Source organism: Pipra filicauda, unplaced genomic scaffold (genome assembly GCF_003945595.2).
Source record: "Pipra filicauda isolate LSUMZ 115617 unplaced genomic scaffold, ASM394559v2 scaffold365_size864120_pilon, whole genome shotgun sequence".
Lineage (NCBI taxonomy): Eukaryota > Metazoa > Chordata > Aves > Passeriformes > Pipridae > Pipra > Pipra filicauda.
In genome coordinates, this window is record NW_024104493.1 from 795,202 (window position 1) to 821,995 (window position 26,794).

Genomic DNA, 26,794 nt, shown 5'->3' on the forward strand with positions numbered 1-26,794 from the left:
TCAGCTAGAGCAGCTTGCACAGGACTGTGTCAGGTATATGTCCGAGTTTTGACTATCTGAATGTTTGTTTTACTGTTCCATTACTGTTACTGAGAGCAGAAATCAGGTCGTAAGTCTTATATACATCATCTTAGGTGAAAGAGACAATGTAAAAGGGCTTGGCTGGTCAAAAAGATAAGAACTGAGTAAAAGATGAATGATGGCGATTTGATTTTTATTAGCAGAGGTGTCATTTCACTCAAATCTCCATTTGGATCTAGTTTTCAGAAAGAGTAATTGGAATCAGTTCTGTTAATTTAGCATTCTGACTATGATGATCTAATGTTTAATCATCTGGGTAATTTTTGTATTTATTTTGATCTCCTAATGGCTCTCAAAAGTAAAAAAAGCTTCTTAAGTCCTCTAAATAGTCGTACAGACACCTTACATGTTCCTCTTTAAGATTCTTAATCATGTTGTATATAGTTTGTCTTCTTCAAAATATGATAGATTCATTCCTGTGTAAATTAGGTTTAAATCCTCATTTTTTAGTGTTACAAATTTCACATATGCCCCTGTTGGGTTTTTTTTTGCCCTTAAAATTGTAGCTATTGCAAAACCCGCTGCCTCTTGTTCCTTTTCATGACTGGGATGCTTTTATCTCTGAAGTTATCTCTGAAGAAATTACATTTTATTTTAGGGGGAAAAAGAAGTGTTAGTTTATAACAGTTGTTAGCTTTAAAATTGAGTCAGAATTGCAGAAGAAACTGAGTCTGTTTTCACTAGGTTGTATATATTTTAAAGGAAATTCCAAGGCAGTATCTAATTCTTGTTCCCCCCCCAACAGAATGTTATGTAATAAATATCGGAAGTATTTTAAAACATATTATCTAAACAGCGTGGTAGAAAATTAAACTTAAGTCAGCAAACATTTGTTAAATCTGTCATTAGCAAGCGCTCATGTTTTAAAGAATGCTTTGAAAGCCAGTGGAATATCGTGTGGATATTCCTGTGGATATATCCTGTAGAGTACTTTCTTAAAATATAGACTGTTTTGGAAAAAGGACTGACAATCGCTGAACAGAAGGAGAAATTGAAGCAATATGTTTTATTAGATAGGACTTAAGTTAGGATAGTTTTTCTTGGCTTCTTAACAAGTGCAAGTTTGATCATTTGGCTTGTGTCTCCTCAGAAAGGAGCAGAACCAGAATGTGAAGGGTTTTTCCTGACTGAATCTGATAAAGTCATTGTCATAAAAGCCATTGTCAATAAAGACAATAAATTTAATAAAATACTTTGGCATGAGAGAGTGGTTATGAATTTTTGGCTGCTGCGTATGATGGGGTGTAAGAGATAAAACGTACCCTACGGTTCCTGCAGCCTAATTGTATATACTGATCTTTCCTCAGAAAAAATACTTCAAGATTTTCACCTTTTTATAAAAAGGCCAAATTAGAATGTAATGTACATACCGTTTAAATTTCAGAAATGGCAAACTGAAAAAAGAAGATTATCTAAATGACTTTCAGTTCATGTTTTCCTTTGTGTGTCCCCCAGCATCCTCAGGAGACAGGGGCTTGCTCATTGCTTTTATTTTTTATTTGTTTGACATAGATAGTGAAGGCTGTCCTTTCTGTAGGGAAATCAAGATGTAGAGTATGTAAATTGTAATAAAACATCGTGATTTTTAAAGGCTTAATAGTAGGTATTTATGTTTTTATTTTTTGAAGATTAACCTATTTTCCGGGTTCATTACAGCTACTTAATAGAGGCTCTTTTAAAAATAATTTCATTTCATAGCACAATAATAGGTCCTGTATTATTTTGGAAATACTTAATACATTTGCACAAGTGGTTTCTTTAATATGTTTTGTGTTTACAAAGTGTAGCTGTGTTCAGAGAAGGAAGCCTTGATGGTGTCTCAAACCCCTTTTTTTTTTGTTTCAGCACAGCTTTTTAAATTATTTCAGACAATGTTACTTGCTAATATAAATTTCATTCTTTGTAAAAGACTATGAAAATGAAATAAACTTCTCTTTAAATTCAAGGGGATGAAGTTCTAGAATGGAATGGTAAACCGTTGCCTGGAGCTACAAATGAAGAAGTTTACAACATTATTTTAGAATCAAAATCAGAACCTCAAGTTGAAATTATTGTTTCAAGGCCTATTGGGTAAGGCTAAAGACTTGTTTCTTAAGCACAGTTATTACTCTGCTAATGGGTCTTCTAAAGGGATTATTTGTGAGTTCATTATTTTTTATTGCTTAATAATGGAATATGATTCACTTTCTATTACTGACATTCAATATATTCCATTTTCTTCACTACCATTTACAATCTTGGATCTTTGCAGTGACAAATGTATAATATATGTATATATAAGTATAAATGTTCTCTGTATGGTCAAAGGAATATGATGGTGTTTGCCAGGTGGCAAAGGAAAATTGGTGAATTAAGTACGCCTCTGCTTTTCAGCATGGTTTTCAGGCTTTCAGCTTCATTAGATCAGAATAAATTATACAAGTCTTCATGAGTTATAGAGAAGCATTTCAGGTTCCTAAGAAGTCAATCCTAGTAGGATTTTAAACAGGCCTTCTTTGAAGAGCTTAAAAAAGGAAATGTAACAGTAAATTGAAAATACTGTATTTATCCTTAAATGATTGTCATCAAAGTCAAAAATGGAAATAAAAGATTTCATCAAAAATTAGCATTAACATTTTATGTTTATAATCTTTATTTTCATTTATTATGAATCAAGGTTCATAACAATTCTTATATTTTTGGTAGCCCAAATAGAGCTTAGAAAGAAAATAAAATCTGTTTGAATTGCTAAGATTAGTGGGGTTGGCCCTGCAATTGTCATAGTTGTTTTATTGATATCAAGAATGTTTTGAGCTGTGTTACTGGAGTGAATATGAATCATATATTTTAAATTCACATTTATATTGCAGAACAGAGTCATGTGATTAACAATAAAAAGTGAATCTTGGCTAGTTAAAAAAAAATCAAATTAAAAGGATTTAAATCTTCTTATAGTTTGTCACCTTCTCAGATTTCATGTGCACTCACTGTATATCTCTAAATAACACTGCCCTATAGGTAGATGATAAACCGTTTCCTCCTTACACGTGATTGTTTCATTTTGAATTTGCTAATTATAATTTTTACGTGTCTCAAATGATATATTTTCAGCTTTAGAAACAAAAAACGATTAGTCTTCTTTCTGATTAAAACCTTCTTTTACATTTTGATTTTTGATTTTGTCTATACTCTGTGTGTGTAGCTATATTTTGCAAATAAATTCTGCCTTTGAGTGATCCCGCACAGATGAAGACTGTGGGGGGAATAGAAACCTTATTTTACATTTTTTGAGTAAGATAAATGAGCAGACGTTCTAGACTGAAAATTGCAAATTCAGTCCTACATCTTTGTAATTTAAAATAAAATGCCTTAAAAGAATTTTTGAAGTCGAGTTTTTATGATCAAATGATCAAAAAAGAGATATGTTGATACTGTACATGACTTAATTCCATGTCTCAATGGAAGAAAACCTGGAAAATTATTTGTACAACTGATGTAAAAGCAAAGTTCTAGACTAGTATTTTAAATAATTTGATCAATATAATTGCAAATGTTATGTGTCAAAATTTAAAGTATTAAAACTTTTTTTAGTATTTCAATACTAAGCCAGTTGAATTATTTTAGTTTACATATTTGATAAATCTAATAATTTTGAAAAATGAAGTACAAGGGGACCTCATTCCAGTGATATATTCCTGAAAAAACCTGAAAGAACGTACTACACTTTTTGCAAGTGTGTTTAGAATCAAAGAACGTTCCTGAATATAAGCAGTGGATTTTACACTTAAAAAATGCACCCAGAAATAGTACCAATAAAATGTAAAGTTTTGCTTTGGCTGACGCATGCATAGTTTTTCCATATATAGTAAAAATAGAGCACATCAGATTGTGCTTTTATTTTGAGATAAATGGAGTCTTGGCATGGAGGTTTTTTATGTAATGTAACACTATTCATGTAAAGCTGTGTCTCAATTTTTTTTCTTTTGCTTGAGGGTTGGGTTGTTTTGGGTTTTTTTAATGAGAAGAACAGATGAATATCCCAAAGTGACCAGAACATATAACTTTAAAATTTACAGATAGTTCTTTTTTTTCCAGCAGTAATGAGTCAAAGCCCTGTTGTTTTGTATCAGATTGGGATTTACCTGTCTGTTGTCTTAAAATAAACAAAAATTTTGGACATACAACAAAGGAAATTCTGATATTATTAAACAAAAAGAAAGAGCATACTGCACAGGCTTTTTTTTTTTAATAATCTATGTAAATTGTGTTGTATAATGGGAAATTATACAACAAATCTGCATTAACAGATTACTTTGATTTTCTCCCTACCTTCACCTTGTCTTGTTTACCAAACTATGACATTGTTTCAAGCTCGTGACCAGGAATTTTTTTTCATCCCATCCAGCAAATTTGGTATATCAAAGTTCTGGTGGCTACTTTAGGCGCTGACTCAGCAAAATTGAAGCTGCTTCATACAGCATGAAGTGATAATCCATTACAGCTTAAATTCCTGTGAGGGAATAGGTTCCCGAAAGGCTCAAAAAATGTTATTTTGTCTGCATAATTTAAGTGTTTTCATCTCTCAGTATTAATAATGCAAATAATGTGGCAGAACAGTTAATGGTCTTGATTTAAAAATTCCTAGCATATTAGGTCTAAAAAGCCAAAATATAACACAGTTTGTCTTAAGTGAATAATGGAAGGACTGTAAGCACACAAATTAGACTGCCCGCAAATTAGACTGCCAGTTACAAAATTGCTGTCCAAACAATTTGCTCAGTCTTGTAAATTTGGATTTCTATGTCTACCAGCAAATGTAATTTTGAGTAATGGATGATTGTAGGATGTTTATTAGAGAAAAATGTGAAGCACATAACACTATTAGCAGATGAAGGCATAACAATAATAAACAATATAACCACAACAGAACCATGAAAACTGCATAGAAGCTAATTGGCACTAGTGCTAATGACTGCAACACAAGGTAGATAAGAAACCTATAAAAAGTAGAATTATTGGGTTGGCTATCTAAATATGAGGGGAAGAATTACCTACAATGTGAGAGGTGGTTAACATAGGACAGCATAGAAAATCCTCTGGCAGTGTGCTTTTTGGAGACGAAACGTGGCATGGTAACTAGCTGTCTCTTGTGTGCTTGGATGAGCTCTATGGGATAGTGAAGGTAAAACAAATGTTTTTTTTTCCTTTGCCTTTCTTTTCTTTGTTGGATGCTAGCTATCTTTGCTTGGATTTCCAAAACTGCTGAAAGTGTTGTTTTTCTGGTGTGATTCAGCTCCTCTATGTGGGCACCATTACTGTGCTCTAGGTCCCTGCAAGGGGGCTGAACCTCCATCATAAACCAGGCAGTACTGAACTCCAGAGAGCTTCTCAAGTGTTGCAATTAGTGCATATTGCAGATTGATCTACAGGTTCTGATGGGAAGGAATGGCTTTGGAAATAGCAGAGTGAGCATCGGGGAGAGGTACTCAGAAACTCTTTAAAACTCTCTAGGGTGAAGAAGATGATACGTCTGTTCCTAGAGCAACCTGAAAAACTGTGGGTTACAACCACGTTTGAATTAGGTTTGCCTTCTGACTATATCAGTCAGAGAAATTATAGCTGTTCCTGTGTTTTACAAAATATATGTCTCACAAACCATATATCTGCACAGAGTAGTTTCAACCTAAGGTATTTGGTGTAATTTATATATTCATTGAGGTGTGAAAGGATCAGACATAAGATAATAACGTGTAATATCACATAAACCACTAAGTATCTTGGCCTTCCAAGGTAGAGATAGAAAGACAAAGTTTGATGTTGGGAGCTCTTTACTGGATGCGTGTCTCACACTACTTTTCTCACATTCATATTACTCCAAAAGGGGAGTGAAATTACAGTTGTGCAACTTTTCACTTTGTTTTTATAATTTTCTTTGACTAGTCTAATTTTGAATATTTTAAGTCATGAGCTAGTGCTTCTTCTGAAGAGCTTTTTTGTAAATCATAGTGTCAGAATATTTTCTGCAATCCAAAATTAAAAGCTGGCTAGATAAGACCAATTTTTTTACCTAAAAAGTTTTAGGTTATAGTTTCCTTTTAGAATTTTCATTCTTTAATAAAATGCTAACATTAAAAAAAATACCACTCACATATTTGATAGTCTAGTACTCCAGTTACCTTTCTTTTGTGCATCTAATATTTAAGAAATTATTATGTAAACTGGATTATTGAATTTGTAAGAAATTCACCTATAGATAGAAGGATAGGTATACTTCAGTACATTTTGAAATCGACAGCAGAAAGCAGAACTGTTACAGAGCTTATTAGAATACTCTGACACAAGTTTGGTGATCACTGCTATACTGCATACTTTCTTTCCTTATCTATTATTTTATTTTATTTTTGTGCCTTGCGCTGTGAAGCTCTACTTAAACAAGATAAATATATTAGGGAAGAGATTTTCTGGCAATAATTTGTATACGCATACACACACATGCACATGCATAATATATCTCTCTCTATACAAATATATATATCTAAATACTATGTCTTTTATATATATAAATTATATGTATATATATTTTTTAAAACCTGTCCATTGTACTGTTAAGTTTTAGAGATTTCAAATAACATTTCTATTGAACCATGTATTTTGTCTGGAATTGAAATTTATGTTCTATCTCATATTTTTTCTGTCAAGGAATCAAAGAGTTTAGACAAATGCATTTTTAAAATTGTATTTTCAATTATTTTCTGTCTGATAAGTAAAGTATTAGGAAAGGTGTGATTGTTTTTGTCATTTACCAGTACTGCAGATGAGTGTTCATATTCTAGCACAAGAAAACATTGCAAACTTAACATTGTATTGAACAGAAAAATCTGTTTGAGTATGGTAAGTAAATATTTCAGGTGGGGAAAAATGCCCTCAAAATACTCCTCTGCAAAGAGAAAAAATGTTATGAGGAAGAAGTCTGCATAGCAGCTCTGCTGTGCATCAGGTCATTAATCTGTTCATATGTTTGTAAAGTAGTGCTGTGCCATGTCAAGAATGTCTAATTCAGTTATATTTCCGTGAGTTTGAGGAAACCACATTACCCTTGTCTTACAAAATCAAGACAAGGAGAAGCACATTCTTGTTTAGTGATGTGAGATGTAAGTTAATGTGAGACTAACTCAGAGCTGAAATAGTCTATTTTAAAACACTGGCACCATAAGTTTAAAATGCAGGACATGAAAAGCGAATTTAAGATTGATTGGTCACTGCGACATTTCTTTTCTGATACAAGTGTCTGTTTCTTTTTCATAAGTGACTTTTATATACATAGAAGTCATAATTTTATTGACTTCCAAGTCAGTAAAATAATGTTTCACTGAACAGACAAATGCCTGAATACCTTTAAAATGCTCAGCTATAGACTTAAAAAATCTTGTAAATCTTCAGAACTGTTATTGTAGTTCCAATTTTGGATTAGTTTGTTTGGATGAAAATATTTTGGAGTAATTCACCCAAGAGATTTGTTTCCATTTTCCTGCTCATCTGCCTTGCTAAGATTTGTAAAATAGCAGTTGTTTCTTGCTCTTGCAATGCATTTTCAATGATGGCTAGGAATAGAAGATAACCAGAAGCTAGCGTCATCCACATTTGGATAGAAGAGTAAATTTGTTGATGGCAAAATTTGATAGATATTTGTGCACTTAACTAGTTTGATTTTGCTTATTGCCTGTATATGTGCTGGGTACGTGTATGTTGAAAAATGTCCATACCCAACTGTAAAATAGTTTGATTTTTTTTTTTAATCTTTTGGAAAAATGCATTATCCTGTTTGTCTAACATTGCTAATGTCATTTGTTTTTCTTTTTTATTATTTTAAGACATTTTCATCAGTTTCATTCTTTGAACTCCTTGAGACGTTTATATAAAAATTACTAGTGAGTTAATCTTTGTCTTATTTTTTTGATTTTTATTCCTCCAAAAAATAGTTGAACATCCATAGCTGTACTTCGTTTTGCCACCTTTCTCTTCCTAAAAGCTCTCTTACTTTATTCTGGCTGTAAAAGTATCATGTAATCCATCCACAATATTAACATTGCAGTGCTCATATTGGTACATCTGATAGTTCCTTAACCCAAAAGAAGTAGTTTGCATTAGTAGGATTTTTGTGAATGCTCGTGGAAAGCATGATTTTAGATATTTCCTCTTTCTTTCCTTGTAACCCATTAGAACAGAAACAGATCCTAAAACTGTTCCAGAAGTGTATTTGTCACAGCTGAAGTTGATCACTGTTGTTTCTAATTACTACGTGTTCACATTTTAGTGATATTCCACGGATTCCTGAGACTTCTCACCCCCCATTAGAGTCTAGTGAGTACACTCCTTGTTCTGTCTTCTAAGCATGATAATGTACCTAGCACAATTGTTTCAGCTGTAAATTTTCTTGAATTTTTTGAAATTCTATGAATTTATATGAAAGATGATCACTGGAAATCACATTGGTGCTGAGATTTTTGTGTGACAAAATTCGGTGGGTTTTGGTCTTGTGTGTTAAATGTGAAGCAATACAGATTTTAATAAAGCTATACAGATTTCAAATGTTAGCATAATTTCCTTATTTTCTTCTATACATTTTGTTGTTAGTACCCTACTTGTATATATGCTATGGCCCAAACCAGTCATTTACTTGCCCTAACAAAAGAGAGAAAACAGGTATAAGAGGTACCAAAAGTACAAAGTGCTGTTGGGATTTCACCTCCTGCACCATTCAGCATAAGCCCAGTGTTCTTGCTTCTCTTTTTCTTGACAGTGTTCTTAGATAAGTGTTGATTAGGTGAATTTTTTGTGTGTCATACTTCAAAAGAAGAGTGTTCTTTTCAGCTCTGCCATTTGAACGTAGTTAGCTTGAGTATGTGAGGGCCATGGCTCCCACTCCTTTGTCATCTGAGCCTTTTCTGAGATGCAACCAGAAATGCTCCCTGGGACAGGGCCTCGTGCACTCAACGAGTGCTGTTAAACCTGTCATGAGCTCATATCATTACTGAGGGCTCTGTTTCGCTGGTGGAAAATTGATAATGTTCAGCACTTGCTGGAACACCCTGCATGCCAGATGCATGTGCTGCACAGCTTCCTATTAAAATTTCAGAGGCTACCAGAAAAATAAACCATAAAACAGATATGGTTTATTCATCAAAGATTTGAGATCATACAATCAGAATAGTTTGGGTGGGAAGGAAGATGTATATTTCTATCAGAGAACAATATTTTATTTACAACACTTGCTATGGTTTGTCAATGATATATGAGGAGCACTTTTTTATATGTTACTTCAAATAACACAAAAAAGGACAGGTTTAATCTGGGGTAAGGGTAAGCAGGCAGTCTTTTCACCATGCTGTCTACATCAGTTTAAAATCTTTCTGCCTATTAATCCAGTTATAGTGTGTATAAGTACAAACTTTATACAATTCAAAGAAAAAGCAATTCATAAGTTATCCAAATTTCCTTCAAAATTTGGAATGGTAACTTCATTTCTTTCTCACTTGGTTTTAGGTTCAAGTTCTTTTGAATCTCAGAAGATGGAAAGGCCTTCTATTTCTGTTATATCTCCGACCAGCCCTGGAGCCCTACGGGATGCACCACAAGTCCTACCAGGCCAGCTTTCTGTGAGCATATTTTGTTTCTTGAGTTGTTAATTGAAATTTATGAAGTGCTGGTCCTCAGCCCTGCACATTCCCAAGGTCTGTTGGGAGATCAAGAGAAATGTCTGTTGCTGCTAAAGACTAACATCTTTCAAATGTTTTTTAACACCTTCTCTATGCACTCACAAGCCAGTACTGTAATCATAGTGGAAGTAAGGAGTTGTCTTAATACCTAAAGAGCACAGGAATTTACCTTGAAAGGAGCCCATAAAAGTGTCTTGGAACTTGGCATCTTGGGGCCCCTGCGCTGAAAATGGTGACTTTTCTGTACCTGCCCAGTAATCTGCAGATAACAAGCCTAAGTATCACTTTATCCTCTTTAAGGGGGCATTTAAAGAGCTGTGTATTTGCTAAGCATTTGTTAAGCGTTGTTAATGCATTCAGTAGTGCATTTTAATTTAGATACACAGTACATCCTGGAACTGTCTGTAATACTAATTGAAGTTCTTCTTATTAAATATACTGTAAGTACTTAGACTTTGTTTTGTACATTCTTACATTTTTATATTGATCATATTAATTTCTAAGTATACAGCAGGCTCAAAAATTTCATAATATTATGATTCTCTTAAGAAATTATTTAGCTTTATATTATATTTTTCATAAGAACATTTGAAAGGGTTACAAATTTGAGTACATAGATTTCAACTATGTCTTGAGTTTAGCTGCATTCAGGGCTTACTGTTTAATGTAGTTTTAAGCTTCAGAGCTAAGACATATGATGGTTTAAATGCACTCACAGATACAAGATTATGCAGTGAGTATAGTAAATAACATAAGTATAATCAGGCACCACCATTTTATTCAGATGTGGTAAATAAAAAAGTCAGGTATACACCATCATCTTTTTCATCAAAGTTAAATATTAAGGGATTTGAAATAAAAACATCTTATTGTCTCTTAGAAAAAAGCAATGGTTACTTTGACATTGTGGTTATTGTGATGCATTCTGAAAATTCTGTTTTTTCTTCATTTTCAGTAATGTTAACTTGATTCTTCTAGGTTAAACTCTGGTATGACAAAGTGGGACATCAGTTAATAGTAAACGTTCTGCAAGCAACAGATTTGCCACCAAGAGTAGATGGACGCCCCAGAAATCCCTATGTAAAAATGTATTTTCTTCCAGACAGAAGGTAGTAGAATTTCAGTTTAGAAAATTATGTTGTAATTTACCATGTATTGAATTAACTTTTAATGAATGATTATGAAGTAAAGAACTCATTTTTACAACTTTTTACAGCTAGATAATTTATAACAAAAAACTGCGCTTCAATCATGCAAGTCAGTATCAAGTTAACTTTGTGGACTTTTGTATGAATGCAGTTCACTGTACAGCAAATGCTTTTTTCATGTAGGCATTATCAGATCAGAAAGAATGAAAACAGTTGAGTGCTAATGAGTAGATGGCATTTTGCAATTTATCTCTACAGACAATTTACAATCACTATTTATGTTTCAGTGATAAGAGTAAAAGAAGGACCAAAACAGTAAAGAAAAGTCTAGAGCCAAAATGGAACCAAACTTTTCTCTACTCACACGTACATCGTAGAGATTTTAGAGAACGAATGCTTGAAATAACTGTATGGGACCAGCCAAGAGTACAAGAAGAAGAGAGTGAATTTCTTGGAGAGGTGATACATACAGTCATATTTCTTTTGAGTTCATTGAATACATATGTATATGTATATTTTATATGTTTCTGTGTGTGCCTTCAAAAAGTAAAATTAAAACCTGATGATTTTTATACTAGATTCTTATAGAGCTGGAGACAGCACTTTTAGATGATGAACCACATTGGTATAAGCTACAGACACATGATGAATCTTCACTACCTCTGCCTCAGCCATCACCTTTCATGCCAAGAAGACATGTTCATGGTGGAGAAAGCACTAGCAAAAAATTACAAAGTAGGTCCAAATTCCATTAAACTCTTTTAAATTTTAAATGCTATATACGGTATAAGGGTATTTAAACTCCTTATACAAGATAAAAATACTATTTCATAGTCTTAAAAATAATGAAAATGTGTGGCAGAAAGGAGATGTAAATTACGACATTATGACATGCCAGCCTTATGCTTGTGATGTATAGCTTTCAAGTAGGTGAAAACTGCTGCAATTGATTGGTCTTCTATGGCAGAAGAAAATTGTTCAGAGTTTTTTTTGCATAAATTTCCTTTTAAATAGAAAGGTCATAATTATTGGATACTTTTTTTAATAAATAAAAGCATTTTATTTTAAAACAAGGAAGCCTTTAAAGACTTACAAGGCTTAAAAACACTATGCATAAAGTTAGTCTCAACCTCCGGTATGGTCATTATACAATCAGACAAGATAGGTATTGTGGCAGCAAAGAGAAATTGTATGCATGTGTTTGGGAAGTACAGTTGTTTTCATGAGTCTGATTTCAGGTTTGTATGAGACACGTTAAAAGAAGGAATGTATTGAAATATTTGAATACTGTAGCTTCTCTGTTAATTTAAATTAATTTAAGATTTATTTAGGTATATGAAGGGTGTAGGGCATTATTTTAAAATACATTTCCAAGCTATTTTCTGATCTTTTTGAAACATGGAAGTCATTCACTCCAGCCAATGTGTAGAAAATTGGTGAACACTCAGGAATAAATTATAAATATGTCATACTGCTGTAATTGCTGCATACATGCCCAAACAGAGGATATGTATAGACAGAGCAAATTAAAGGTTAGTTTTCATGAGATATTTGAGCTTTTCTAAAAGCTGGCAGTGCTGTTTCCGCTTCCCCTCTCTCACCATATGCTGCCTCATCTCCCTTCCTGTTCAGCAAGCTGATTCAGCTTATTCACAGAAATAGCACAAAAGAGATTTTTTTCCTTTATTTGAGTTTCACTTTCTGCAGGCTTAGTGAAATAAACTATTCTAGTAGAGGATTACTGAGGAATTGAGAGAAAGAGAAAGGGAAAGGAGGCTGCAGCAGCTGTAAGATGTTAAACTGGCACAGCTGTCTTGTGAAATGTCAATTAGTCATTGCAGTTTAGTTCTCTATTGTTTTCACTTAAAATCATCTTTTTAGTTTCAGTAGTATGTTAAATGAACATATTCTTACATTTTATAACACAACCAGATGTTCAGGTATTTGTTTACCTTACTGTTGTGCAGGATCTCGGCCAATCAGTGATAGTGACATCTCAGATTATGATGTTGATGATGGTATTGGAGTTGTTCCTCCAGGTGCGTGGGTGAAGAGCATGGTCCTGCTTTCTTCTTCTACTTCTTCTTTTTTGCTTGTTTGTTTTTGTTTCTTTACAACATTTTGGAATATTGAGGATGCTGGTTTCGGAGAGTACATTGTGAAAAGAAACAGTTTTCCTGATTATTCCATGGTACTTGTACTAAATTGTGGAGAATTAAAAGATTCTACTATTCATTCATTTATATTTCTTTTACATATCATGCTTTTTATGTGAACCACTGGTTCATTCAAATTTTTTAATTGTTTACTGCATAATGCTCCAAGCATTATTTAAAATATAAATTTTAAAAATCGACGCATTTTAAAATAGTAATTAATATTTCAGTGTTTATTGAAAGTGTATTTTGTTATTTTGCTTTTTGCTTGAAATTTAGATATAATGCAGTCTCCCATGGACTTTATTGATAATGCATGGCTGTAGATTAAGATGCATGTAGCATGGCTATATCTTTTATAGTTTTCGTAAGCCTTCATGAACTATCATTACCCTAAATGTTCATAAATATATACTTTTAGAGATTGTCATGGTTTGACTTTTAATTCAGCATTCCTTAACATACTGAAAATCTTGAGGATTATCTTGGATACAACATTTTTCTAGTTCTATTTGACTGTTGCCACATGCCAGATAAATACGTTTCCCAATTGTCCCAAGCTAATTGAAGAGACACTATGTCATTGTTAGCACTAAATCAGTTTCTGTGGATCTTCCTGATGAAAATCACTGAATTGAATCGTGGTGAGATTTGGAAAACTCTCTGTCTGTGTTTAAAATAATCTCACAATTTATTTATCCACTATATAAACAGACAAATAAATCACATATTTTTTTAATGCAGTATCATTTTGATGTTTACTGAGCCAAATTCTCCTTCCTTTGATGCTGATTGGGTTCTTTCATTAATTTAATACACTTAGCACCTGAGTTGCTAAGAGAGAAATTTGCTCATGTATGTCTAGTTATGATATTTGCTTTGATATTTTTGCATCAGCAGAGAGAGTGAACATTTAAAACGAAAATAAATGATAGGTTCTAAATATTTTTGCTGTCTATTACTTCTTTTCTTTTTTTTTTTTCTGTAGTTGACAATGTAGTCTATCTATGGCATATCTTTGTAGACTTACTTATATTTAAGATTTTAGTGTATTAAAAACAGGCATTTTTTCAACTGCTGGTCCTTCAGTAGATCCATTTGAAAGGAATAATTTTCCATTTGACAGAACACATTCAAAATGGTTCAACTGAATATACTGGACTTTGTTCACTGGGTCAACATTTGAGTAACTGATTCTTACTGAAATTTCTTGGGACTTCATGCTCAGGTGTGCATTTGAAGAATGCACGTCTTCAAGCTTTCTCAGAGATCATTGCAGAAAAGAGCAGGATTTAATCTTTAGAATTGGATTTACAATGAGCTGAGAGTCTCCAAACTGAAAACCAAAGGGTCTAGTGAGGAAACTCCTTCTGAAGTCCACCTAATTTGAAACATTCTATTAGTTGACCTGACTAAGCACAAATTTGTCCATTTTGAGTTTAATGGATACATTTGTTCAGCAATTGTAAGTGGAGTTCATGTGTTTGTGATTCCTATGTAAAGTGGATATGCATATAAGTGTGGGAGTTTTGTTTGCCAGTGCACCTTGAGTTCTTAAAAGGGTGTTAAATTTCAGGCACACAGGGCCAAAGAAAATTTGAGTCATCAGCCACAAATATACAACAGCCAAGATGGCATATATAAATGTATTTTGCAGTAAGACCTAGAAAAGGTTGCTAGTCCCACTGTCTGTTGAATTGCTTGAAAATCTTAGGTGCAGATTTGCAAAGTTGACTGGAGATCAAGTTTATATATGCATTTCTACCCTCCTGTCCAACCTTCCTTATTTATCACACTGTTAAATCATCTAAGGCTTTGGACTGCTACCTTCATTTGCACTGAATGAGTAATACAGTATCTTCTCCATTTAATAGTTTCCTCTGTTAAAACTAAGTTCCATGCAAGTTCCTTGTCATGTTGCAGGGCCTTTACCCCTGCTTTTCTACTGTCCTTCAGAACCATGGTCCTCACCAGACTATACCCCAGCTCTTCTCTGGTTCAGATTTCCCATGCATCCTCTTGCAAGGTATGAATGCAGGAAGGAAGAGTGAGTATCCACATTGTAGTATGGTGACACACCATTTTGGCATAGCCTCTGTTGGCCTCAACTAGATTAGTGTAGGATTAAGATGTTCCTTCTCAACAGAAGTACGGATATCAAATTTGAGTTTACAAAATGTGACACAAAAGAAAATATTTCCCTTTAAATATTTCCCTTTTCCTTCCTTTACCACTTTTTTTGTCAGTGTTACCCACCAATATGCTTATATATGATAAATAAGCTCTGTCATTATTAAAGGTATATGCATAGAATTGTTGAAACATTAAGGTTGGAAAAGGACTTTAAGATCATGTAGTCCAACTGTTAAACCAGCACCGCTGTGTTCACCACTAAACCATGTCCTCAGTGACACATCCACATGCTTTTTGAACAGTTCCAGGGATGATGATCCACCACTTCCCTGGGAAGCCTGTTCTAGTGCTCAGCAACCTTTTCAGGGAAAAAAATTTTCCTAATATCTAGTCTAAGCCTACCCTAGCACAAATTGAGTCCATTTCCTCTTATTCTGTCACTTGTTACCTGTGAGAAGAGGCCAGTCCCCACCTCAACACAACCTCCTTTCTGGTAGTTGTAGAGAGCAGTAAGGCCACCCTGAGCCTCATTTTCTCCAGGCTAAACATTCCCAGCTCCCTCAGCTGCTCCTCATAGGACTTACTCTCTAGACCCTTCAGCTTCGTTACCCTTTTCTGGACACACTCCAGCACCTCATTATCTTGTAGTGAGGGGCTCAAAACTGAAGAGAGGATTTGAGGTGCTGCCTCGCCAGTGCTGAGTGCAGGTGGACACTCACTGCCCTGGTCCCGCTGGCCACACTATTTCTGATACAGGCTGGGATGCCATTGGCCTTCTTGGCTGCCTGTGCACTCTGCTGGCTCATGTTAAACTGGCTGTCGACCAGACCCCCAGGTCCTTTTCTGCTGAGCTGCTTTGCAGCCACTTTGCCCCACGCCTGTAGTGCTGCATGGGGCTGTTGTGACCCAGGTACACTTGGCCTTGTGTAACCTCATACTGTTGGCCTTGGTCCGTGGATCCAGCCTGTCCTCTGCAGAGCCTTCCTGCCCTCCAGGAATCAACACTCACCCAGCCTGGTGTTATCTGCAAACTGACTGAGGGTGTACTCGATCCCCTTGTCCAGATCATTAATAAAGACATAAAACTGGGCTGGCCCCAACACTAGGCCTTGGGGAACCCCACTAGTGGCCGTCCACCAGCTGGATATAACTCCATTCGCCACCATTCTCTAAGCCCTGCCTGCCAGCCAGTTTTTTGCCCAATGAACAGCGCATTCGTCCAAGCCATGAGCTGCCAGAGTCTGTGGGAGAATCCTGTGGGAAACAGTGTCAAACACTTTACTAAAGTCTAGGTAAACTACATCCACAGCCTTGTCCTCATCCACTAAGAGGGTGACCTTGTCAAAAAGGTGATCAGGTTAGTCAGGCAGAATCTGCCTTAAAGTTGTTAATTTATACATTTTCCTGAAATATTGAGAAAAGAAGGAAGTTATTTTGCCCCTTAATTTCTCAAGATTTTCACAAAGGTTATTTCTCATTTTCTAAAAAACTAACACATAACTACAAAATTTCACTTCATCTCCAGGAAAACTAAAGAAATGAATGATAAAAATATTTTGGCTAGTTTAACTAACATTGGAAATTCCTGAAACAATAGTTTCAAGTGTTTTATGAATTGCTAAAGTAAATGCAGTATTAGAATTTAGTAATAACAAAAAAAACTATTTTTCTGGAGGTTTCAGCAGCTGCAAAGAATCATTGCTTGTAAATGGAAGTAAAGACTGCTATGTCAAAAATAGTGGCACTTTGATAACTTCCAGAATATTTGAAGAAAAGTATTTTTCCTTTGTCTTATCAAAAATACATCTTATCTTTCATGTAATTGTACCATCCTCATTTATTATTAGTATCTTGCAGTGATATATGTATCATTTTTTAATCAGCTCATAGAACTGTTCATAAAAGGAGTTTATATCAATAGCTGAAAGTAACTTTAATTTGAAGTTCTGCTTTAAAAAAAGTGATTTTGACAGGTTTTTCTGGTATGCCAACCCCTACCGACATGAAGAAAATATTATTTTAAATCTCTCAACCTCTTCTTATATGAGAGACGCTCAAGTTTCTGAAGGATCTTCGTGATCCTGAGCTGGTCTTACACCAGTCACTCTGCGCCTGTATTGCCTTGGGAAGCCCAATACTCCAGAAGGATCAATAAAAGATTTAATAAAACCCAAACCTGTTTCGAGGCCCATCTGTTTAACCAAAACTTTAGTAGCTTTCTTAATTAAAATGAAAAAAATCTGATCTCCAGCTGGCAGTATCCCAAGAAGTATTTCTAGTAAGGTATCTTGCTTATATTATGGATAACTCTTCAGAATAGTTTATTTTTCTATCATATAATCCCTGTATAAACAGTTGGATTATATTTACCTGCCTCCTGTAGCAGCAGGGTGATATTAACACAATACCTTGTTGTTGTTTGTATTATCTGTAAGAAAATTAAAATAATTCTGGTATCAAACATATGCTAGAACCATTTTCATCATCCATCATGTATTCATTTCCTATCACACCTGACAGTTTCCCATGAGCAACTGAGAAACTTCTTCTGCATAAACTACCATAAGCTTGATTGCTGCTGTCATGCTGGTCCATGCAAAAATTTTCTCTGCTCACCCTGAAGAGCACAGAGCTTTTATATGAGGAGATGTTACTGTTGCTGTCACTGTCATGGTCACTGTGAAAGTATGGATGTGATTTGACCAACCTGGCAATGCTTGAGCTAATACTTAGGATAAGTATGAATCACTGTTGCTCTGTCTGTTCTGTAAGCTTTGTGTACACACACTGCATAAGTTTAGGGTATTGTTCCCTAGATAGTTTGGCTACAAAGAGTGTATAGCATAAAATCATCTTGCTATACCAGATTTTTAAGTGGACAGGATAATCCTAGGTGTAATTTTTTAGGAAGACTAGAAATACTCTAAAAATACTCTATGTGTTAAATTGAAATCTGTATGTATTTTTTATATTTAAATTAAATTTCAGTACAATCTCCTAAAGCTTGGAAAGAAATTTTGGATTTCTTTGAATTTAGTGTTGAACTACTTTTCCTTCTGATAGAGATGACAGGATTTTCTCTAACATTAGGTTTTTTTGAAAATGAAATATCTTTTAGCACATACAACACACATTTAGTCATCCTGGGAAAGAGAACATATCCAACTTTTGTCACGTATAGTCATTTTTCCTCTGACAGAAAACCCTGACATTTTTTGCAGCGATCTTAGTACATGAGATGAGGGAATCTCCGTTGAAGTCCTGATAGAGTCACTTTTTTGCTTCAATATTTGCACCCAAACCTTGTCCTGAAATCAGGGAGATCCTCATGTTTCTTTATAATTTCATTAGAGAACTCTGAAATGCATCAAAAGCCGTGAAACATTGGCATCCTTCTTTGTTAAAAGATTGATAAACCTCAGTAGATACTTCCATGCTTTTACAGGCCATTAGAATACATTGGTAAACTGTTACACATTTGAGGAAAAAAGTGTGACTACCTCTTTGATGTTTATGATCAAGGTTCAGACTTGCAGGTAAACAGCAATTAAATGTCATTGAATACATGATCGAGTCTAATACAGACTCTGTATATGGGCCACACTTTTAAAAGAGGGCTTTAATATTTTGATAGAATATCAGAGAAGAACTACAAGAATTATACAACTTACATGAAAAATTATAAACCCCTCAAACTTTAAACTCTGTAACAAGATCCATAAAAATTACAACTTATTTAATTTATCCAGTTGTCAGTTGAGTGATGAATTCATAGTCTTTTCCTGCATGAAAGGATGATTTCTCATATAAGCTGGTTTTTTAGCTGAGCAAAATAACACATTACAGGAACTTTAGTGCTAAACAAATTCAGAGAAGGAGCAAAATGATTATTTTGGAATCTAAGCAAGAATTTCTGAAGTGATTAAGGGATGACTTAAGGGACAAATTTTTCTATCATTAAGGGATTTTCTGTCAAGGGATTCTTGTAATCTAATTTAAATGTCTTGAAGTGAGCAAGGGAAGTCTGAGCAGATCTCCTTAGGCTCTTTTGGAAAGATAAGAGTTACCTTTTAAAAGCTGTCGTCTGACTGAACTTCATGGTCTGTTTTAGGATGGAATTCATAGTGTACAGCAAGGCATGCTACATGGAAAAAGGCACAGCAATATAAATTATTTAAAATGTACTAACCTTTTGCTGATTTTTTTAAAAAATTCGTGTTGTGGTTTAAACCCACCTGGAAATTAAACACTACAAAGACACTCGTTCAACCCCTCCTCTCTTCCCCCGTACTCCGTTGGAATGGGGAGGAGAATCAAACTAAAACTTTTATGCTGAGATAAGAACAGTTTAATAATTGAAAATAAAGTAAAACACAGTAATAATGGTAAATTATAATAATAATGAAAATAAAAAGGGAGAAACAAGTGATGTGAAATGCATTTGCTCACTACTCACTGACCAGTGCCAGACCCCACTTCCCAAACCCGACTCCCTTTCCAGGTAACTCTCCTCAGTTCATATACTGGCCATGACATTCTGTGGTGTGAAATATCCCTTTGGTCAGTTCAGGTCAGCTGTTCCAGCTATGCTACCTCCCAGTTTCTTTTGAGTGCTTCCTCACTGGTGGAGTATGAGACAAGAAAATAAGTCCTTGACTTAGGAAAGACACGACTTAAGAAAAAACCAAAACATCAGTGTGTTACCAACACCATTCTCATTCCAAATGCAAAACACAGCACTGGAACAGCTACTGAGAAGAAACCACCACAGTTGATATCAGGACAATCCTATATAAAAATGAACTACGAGAAATTTTGCCGCTTATTCATAATATTTGGAAAAAATATTTGCAAAGTATGCAACATCCAATATTCTGTACAATATACTCTAAATGCTAGTATTTTTTTTAGACGGGTGGCTTTGGCCAAGTTCAGTAGGAGAACATCTTTGTATTTAACTGAAATAAGAGGCAGAAAGATGAGATATATGTATATATATATATATATATATATAATATATGAGTAGTCCTGTATGAGTCTGTGCTGTCATATGCAAGTGTGCTTTTTCCATTTTTTGGATGAGGCAAACCTATATCGTTTAGATTCCTTTCAAATATTTGCTATATATAAACTAGCTATATATATAAACTGTATGACACTTTTGAACTACAAGGTACCTAGGGTAGTCTTCCCCAAGTCAGAAAACTATTTCAATTCCCTCCTCCACATCTTCCAGTACATAATAAAAATATCTCAGTTTTTCAGTCTCTGTACATGTAGACATTTAAAGGTAATGCTAGTAGTTTATCCTGCATGATACATCGGGATGAACAATAGCTGAATGATGACTTGAAAGTTGTGTAAGCATTTAGATAATGTGCTCCTGGAAGACTATATGAATTCTTTCCAAACCCAGACCTTTATTGCCTAATTTCCTTTTGTTATCCTCTTGCCAGTAGGTTATAGATCTAGTACTAGAGAAAGTAAATCCACAACGCTAACTGTGCCAGAGCAGCAAAGAACAACACATCATCGTTCACGTTCTGTGTCTCCTCACCGTGGCGACGATCAGGGCAGGCCCCGTTCACGTTTACCAAATGTGCCATTACAGAGGTAGGCATCACAAGTTAATAAAATACTAGATGGTTGGAAACTTGTATGATCTGTCATTATTAAATTTTGTCTTGTTCAGCAATTTTTCACTGTTTTAAAGCTTATTTTGTATCTGAATTAAATAGTGCACTATTTGAACTTGATATATGTTTTTATTAATTATTCAAGGGCACTCATGGGGTGAATCATAACTTTGTAAGACTTACCTCTTCTTACTGATATTTACTCGGTGATTTGTCACCTCTGTACCATAACTAATACATAGGTTTGGAAATTTCTTTTCAGTGAGTGGCTGAATCTTGTATGAAGCTGCTTAAATATATTTGTAGGATAATAAATAATGGTGTGTACAAATGGTATAATTTTTAATAGCATTCTTTTAGAAATCATGTGTTAACAATTTGATGATTAAAACCTTTCTTCAATCAACCTGTACTGCAATCCATTAAGCTGTGTTATTCATGCAAAAAAAAGATGATCTTACGTATTTCTGCCTTTCAGGAGTTTAGATGAAATTCATCAAATGAGAAGATCACGTTCTCCAACTAGACACCATGATGCCTCCAGAACTCCAGTTGATTACAGATCTAGAGAGTTGGATAGTCAATATTTGTCGGATCAAGAAAGGTACACTGTCAGCCTGAACTTGGAAAAAATTTTACAAATGTCTTTGTTGGTTTTCCTAATTGTCAGGTTTTCATTAGAAACATGACTGATAGCAATGGGGATGGGAGAGAATTCATCCTAACTGATAGATCTAGTGCTGTGGTTAAACTATCTATACCTTTTTTTTTTGTAAAGTCGCGCACTGGGTTGACAATAATAGCACGTATCTAGAATAATGATCCTTGGGTGTTTGTCCTAGTATTCTGCTGCTTTTTCATGAATGAAGCCTAGAGATTTTTGCTAGAAAGCCATAAATCTACATGTGTGCTCTAGCTATTCTTGTAATATATCAGACTTTAGCAGTTTTGGTAGCCAGCAAAATACCAGGCATGCATTCTTACTAGTTGGGAGCTGCATGTGCTCTGATTTGCATCCATATGCTTATAGATTTTGGACACCTACATATGCAGTCTCACAACATTTGATGTAACATTCTGGTGAACTTTGTACAGTACCCAAGCATAGCAAGGATAGTTGCAGTGCTGGGTGTAATTTGCAAAAATTTCTAGTCTAAAATGCGTGAGACATAAAGATCTCTTCCTGGAAAACATTGAGTGGCTACACTCCTCAGAGAATACTTGGTCTCTCATAGTAGGCACTATTTTCTGATATCTAGGAATAATATTCTGATAAAATGGAAGAAATGAGAATTTCTGTTTAGTTTATAGCTGAAAAAAAGTTTAAAAACGTATTTCAGCTCAGTATCTGTGAAACAATAGATTATCAATGGTTAAGGGTTCTTGTTTACTTTTAAAAAATTCATTTAGCTAGACTATAATGGCAAATTTTACCATTCTTATAAGATCAATTATCCTAGTACAATGTTTGATTTTTTTTCTTGGCAGTTAGCAACTACTTTTTATAACTGATGACAAAACCTTTCCAAATGATCCAGTAAAGTCAATACAGAACATAGTGATGTGAAAACGTGTAAACAGTAAATCATAAAAATCTCTGGAAATCTTTGTCCAGTTTTCAAGTAACATAGAGATCGAATAACAGGTGGCTTTTGCATCTAAACTAGTTCAGTTTTCTATGTGATCTTGCCTGCTTTCCTTTTGTAGTATGGTAACATATGTATAGGAATTCATTTGTTATTTGGAACATTTAAAAATTCAACTTTATAGGCACAGAATTGATTAAATTGGATTATTATACTGAATTTCCTTTCAGAGGTGAATTTAAATGCTTTTTAAATATGGTAGTCAGATTTCTTGTCAGACTAATTCAAGTAATGTCCACTTGTCACAAATGTTTTCTCTTATTATTTAGGTAGTCATATAGTCAAGAGATTCCTGATGATATTTAATGAATAGATTTCTTATTCAGCAGATTAGGGGAGGAAGAGGCTTTAAAACGTAACTGTTGTCGGTATAAATATAGACAGTTAACTGTTTAGAATTTTTTCTTTCAGTAAAGCCTCAAACCGTGACTTAACTGGTGGTATATGCATGAATTATGATTGGAGAGGAGCAGGCCTTACACTGAAGCTTTCTTGGGGATGAGCCATCAAACCAGAGCTACAGCAGCAATGGGCTGCTGGATTTGTTCAGAGAAGTGAGACAGTCTTCAGTTCTTTTCAGTGTTTAGAAAACTTTTTTCAGAAGTTTAAAGATCAGGCATAAGGATGTACGTGGCTTATTTGCAAGATTTAAAGATGGGTCCATGTACTTGCTCTCCTTGAATAATAATCTTGTCTGCAATGGTCTCCTCTTTGCCATTTTCCTTTTCGTCTTTTCCCCATATTTCTTCAGTTGTGGAGGCTGTTTAACTCTTGCAGGTTTGACTGGCTTTCAGTACATAAGAGTAGCATCATAGGAAAGATCAAAACCAGATAGTTGATGAAGATTCTCTGTCACATCCAAGAATTTTAAAAAAAATCTTAGTTAAGTATTATATATTAGTATCCAGGGTAGTATAAGTATTATATGTTGTACATCTACTGAACTCTTCATCTAAACAAGTACATTCATGTAGATGCCTACATAAATTTGGTTTCAAAGTTTAGTGATTACCCGGGAGTTACATGGCAGAAATTACAATTGTTGGCTAATTTTGATAATTTTCTCAGTGACCTCTTATTGATCCAAAATGAATATTGACTATTAATATCTTCTGTATTAATAGAGATATTTGTAAAAAACAGTTATTATCACTCTCTTGCAAATGCATCTCTTGTGATAAACTTCCAGTGAAACTGATTTGTCCACTTTAACTTTTTTATATGTGTTCGTATGCACATATACACACATATATGTGTATAGATATAAACCGTTAGGAAAAGCTTTTTATTAGGATATCTAGCTAGACACTTTGTTCAGAACTTAGGATCATTGTCCAATTTCCAAGAGCATGGTACTTTTTTTGTTTGTTTGTTTTAATGTTTCTTTTATTCTTAAGCAAAATCTATTAATGTGAGTACTAAAATCCTCACATTAGAAAACACTTGGTTTAGAATAATAATCTTTATTTTAAATGCCTCCCAAACCAACTTAATTTATTAGAGAACTGTGAGCATCTTCTCACATTATTGGTAATCTACTGTGATGGATTCTTTTGCTTTGTTTTTTTAATTAGAAGATTTCATGGTGGATTTGCTATTTTATATCACTTTTCTGAATGAATTTTATATTACTGTTTGCCGTGGGCCAATTACAATAGATATGCTTTTTTTCTTAACAAAGTACCGTATGATTTAATGTAGAGTTCGCATCTACTTTACAACTCTTAAGAAAAAAGTAGGGTTTTTTCCTAAAAGACATATTTGTTTGTAATTTGGGACCTGCTTATAAATTCTATCTGTCCTCTAAGCTTATGAACAGAAATTTTGCTTAAAAAGAAAATTAAAAAATTCAGTTTAACTTTAGTTCATTTTGTTGCATCAAAATGAGGCTAGTGGCTTCAGATGCAATTAAATCTCACACATGACTCACAAGCCATTATTTCAAGCTACCCAGTTTAGAATTTTAGACAAATATTGCCTGTACTGCATCAATGCAATGGAACATTTTATAATGGCATGAAGCATAAAACACATTGAACGACTACTGCTTTATCTGTTTTTTAATCTTTTCTCTCTTCTTTTTACCATAGTACTTCATAGGATACCCTGCTTCTTTTAAATTAGCATTTTTCCAGGAAGTTTACCTTTAATTTCATATTTATGATAATTAGGAGGTTTGGAGCTTGGTCTTTCTGATTGTGTTGAAGTGTATAAATCTGCAAGATTAATTCAACGGCTGTTTCATATCATAGTCATATTTACCACAGGCATAAGTATGTATTAATTTTACCATCTTGCTGGGTGTAGTATGTGTTTGGTTACAGTAAATGAAAAATAGAATAGACAGTTGATTTTCCACAATTTGAAACAATAAGAAACAAAAAGTTTCATGGATGATTAGCTTTTTTTTTGTTTCTTTTGGATTGCATTACAAAATCAAGAGTATAAGTCAGAATTTATGTTTGGCCAAACACATTATTTCCAGTGAACACATATGTTTGATTTTCCCAAAAGGGTGACTGGCTACTCTTCCCATAAACCCATCTGCAGTAAGTCATTATCAAACCTTCCCTGATTTTTCATGTATGATTTTGTGGCTTAGAAAACCACAAAACCCAACAGAAAACAAACAACAAGCGTCTTTCTTTTTTCCCTAAAGTATTCCTTCATGAATTAGTTCATGAGACAGGAGGTTATTAAAAAACTGTAACCTTATTATGTATTTATTACATCATGAAGAGCTCGGAAAAAGTAATTCTGAATTTTAAAGAGAAATCTCATAAAAGTAGGTGCCACACTAAAAGGAATTTGTTGAAAATGTAGTTATTACAGGCATTTTTTGGCTCATATTCTTTGAGAAGTGCAGTTGGAGTTTGAATGTTATCAGACTATCTATCTGGGTGGTTGCTTCTTGTTTCTTTTTATGTTTTCATTTGCATATCATTGGCATAACCCATGTCATCTAATGCTTCATAATTATATCTGTTTCACTCACCACCCATCCTGTCTGTGCAGTGAGCTTCTTATGCTGCCCAGAGCAAAACGAGGAAGAAGTGCTGAGTGCCTACATACCATCAGGTAAATACAGGAATTTGGTGATCATGAACACATCTGGTTAGTTGTCTATACTTTGTGTGCCCAAATTGTTTTCCATGGTGGTATTTAGTCCAGTAAATAAAAAACTTCCAAGTACCTTGTGATCCAGATGTCAATTGATCTTGTTTGTTTGTTTTAACTCAGATTGAGACATGTATATGTGCTTGTGAACCTCAGTAGTAAGGATTAAAGCAGTTGAAGAAATTTTGGTTTTGCAGTTATATTTTGTGGTGGATATTCAGTGTAGTCACAAAAGTCCTGAACTCCCAATGCATGACAGCATTGTTATTTCAAACATTCATTTTCAGTTGTTTTTATGTTTTCTTTTATTTGCATTTTTGTGTTTATATTACAGCCACACACAATTCAACAACCTTTACTTGTTGTGACACCTAATCTCATGCTGATTTAGTCACATGTAGAGGAAAAAACATTGATTTACAGGGCCTTACTGGGAATCCCAGCTTTGAGGAGTCTTGTATTACTTGGTTTTACATCTAAAAATTTTTCTATCAATTGGATCCAGATGTAAACTTTGTAGTTTGGGCTCATCTTCAGTCTTCATTAATGCCTTGATCCAAGTCTCAGAGCTCCATGTCTCATCGTTTCCCAAAATTGTGAAACTAAATGGGACTGAAATATCTTCATCTAAAAAACCAAATTCTGCTCCCCCACCATTTTTTTCACCATGTCTGATACACTTATTAAAAATTGCATAGAATATTTTCCATTTAGAATCAGTAAAAATGTAGGTTGAATTTAAAGTAGTTAACTCCTTCAACCAGGTAGTTATCCATTTGTCTGTTCAAGATCTGGGTGTTGCTAAAAGCTTTACATCAGTGTATATGTTTAAAATCATCAAACTTAAAACCATATTGTCTAGTGCCATTATTCATTTACTTAATGTAGGATTTTCACTTCCAAAGTAGTGCTTATTTTTTTTAATATGCCTTGGATTACTTTAATTTTTGTCACCAAATTTGAAACAGTATTGAAGATGTTCTGGTAGGATTCTGTTAGAAGGCACAGTAGTATAAAGCTAAAATAATAAATATGAACCTTTTCAGCGAGATCTGTTCATCAGTGAAGGTGTTAAATTAAAACTTAAGTGTTTATTATCAGTAGAAAGATCTTCATTCTTATATTTCAGCTAAAAAGGCTTTTTTAGGGTTTATTTTTAAAAATTTATTTTAAAATGTTATT

At 34.1% G+C, this 26,794-nt stretch overlaps 1 protein-coding gene across 1 annotated transcript in view; it reads left to right on the forward strand.

Moving 5' to 3' along the window:
* LOC114000854 (regulating synaptic membrane exocytosis protein 1) overlaps positions 1-26,794 on the forward strand; it is a gene marked incomplete at its 3' end in the record, with an annotated part of 250,151 nt that overhangs the window by 188,338 nt on the left and 35,019 nt on the right. Inside the window, exons 10-19 of the mRNA XM_039384637.1 lie at positions 2,028-2,151; positions 8,375-8,421; positions 9,604-9,716; positions 10,755-10,885; positions 11,212-11,383; positions 11,503-11,659; positions 12,892-12,963; positions 20,673-20,826; positions 21,328-21,453; positions 25,511-25,573. Coding sequence (XP_039240571.1) covers positions 2,028-2,151; positions 8,375-8,421; positions 9,604-9,716; positions 10,755-10,885; positions 11,212-11,383; positions 11,503-11,659; positions 12,892-12,963; positions 20,673-20,826; positions 21,328-21,453; positions 25,511-25,573 — 1,159 coding nt within the window. The remainder of the gene's footprint in view (positions 1-2,027; positions 2,152-8,374; positions 8,422-9,603; positions 9,717-10,754; positions 10,886-11,211; positions 11,384-11,502; positions 11,660-12,891; positions 12,964-20,672; positions 20,827-21,327; positions 21,454-25,510; positions 25,574-26,794) is intronic.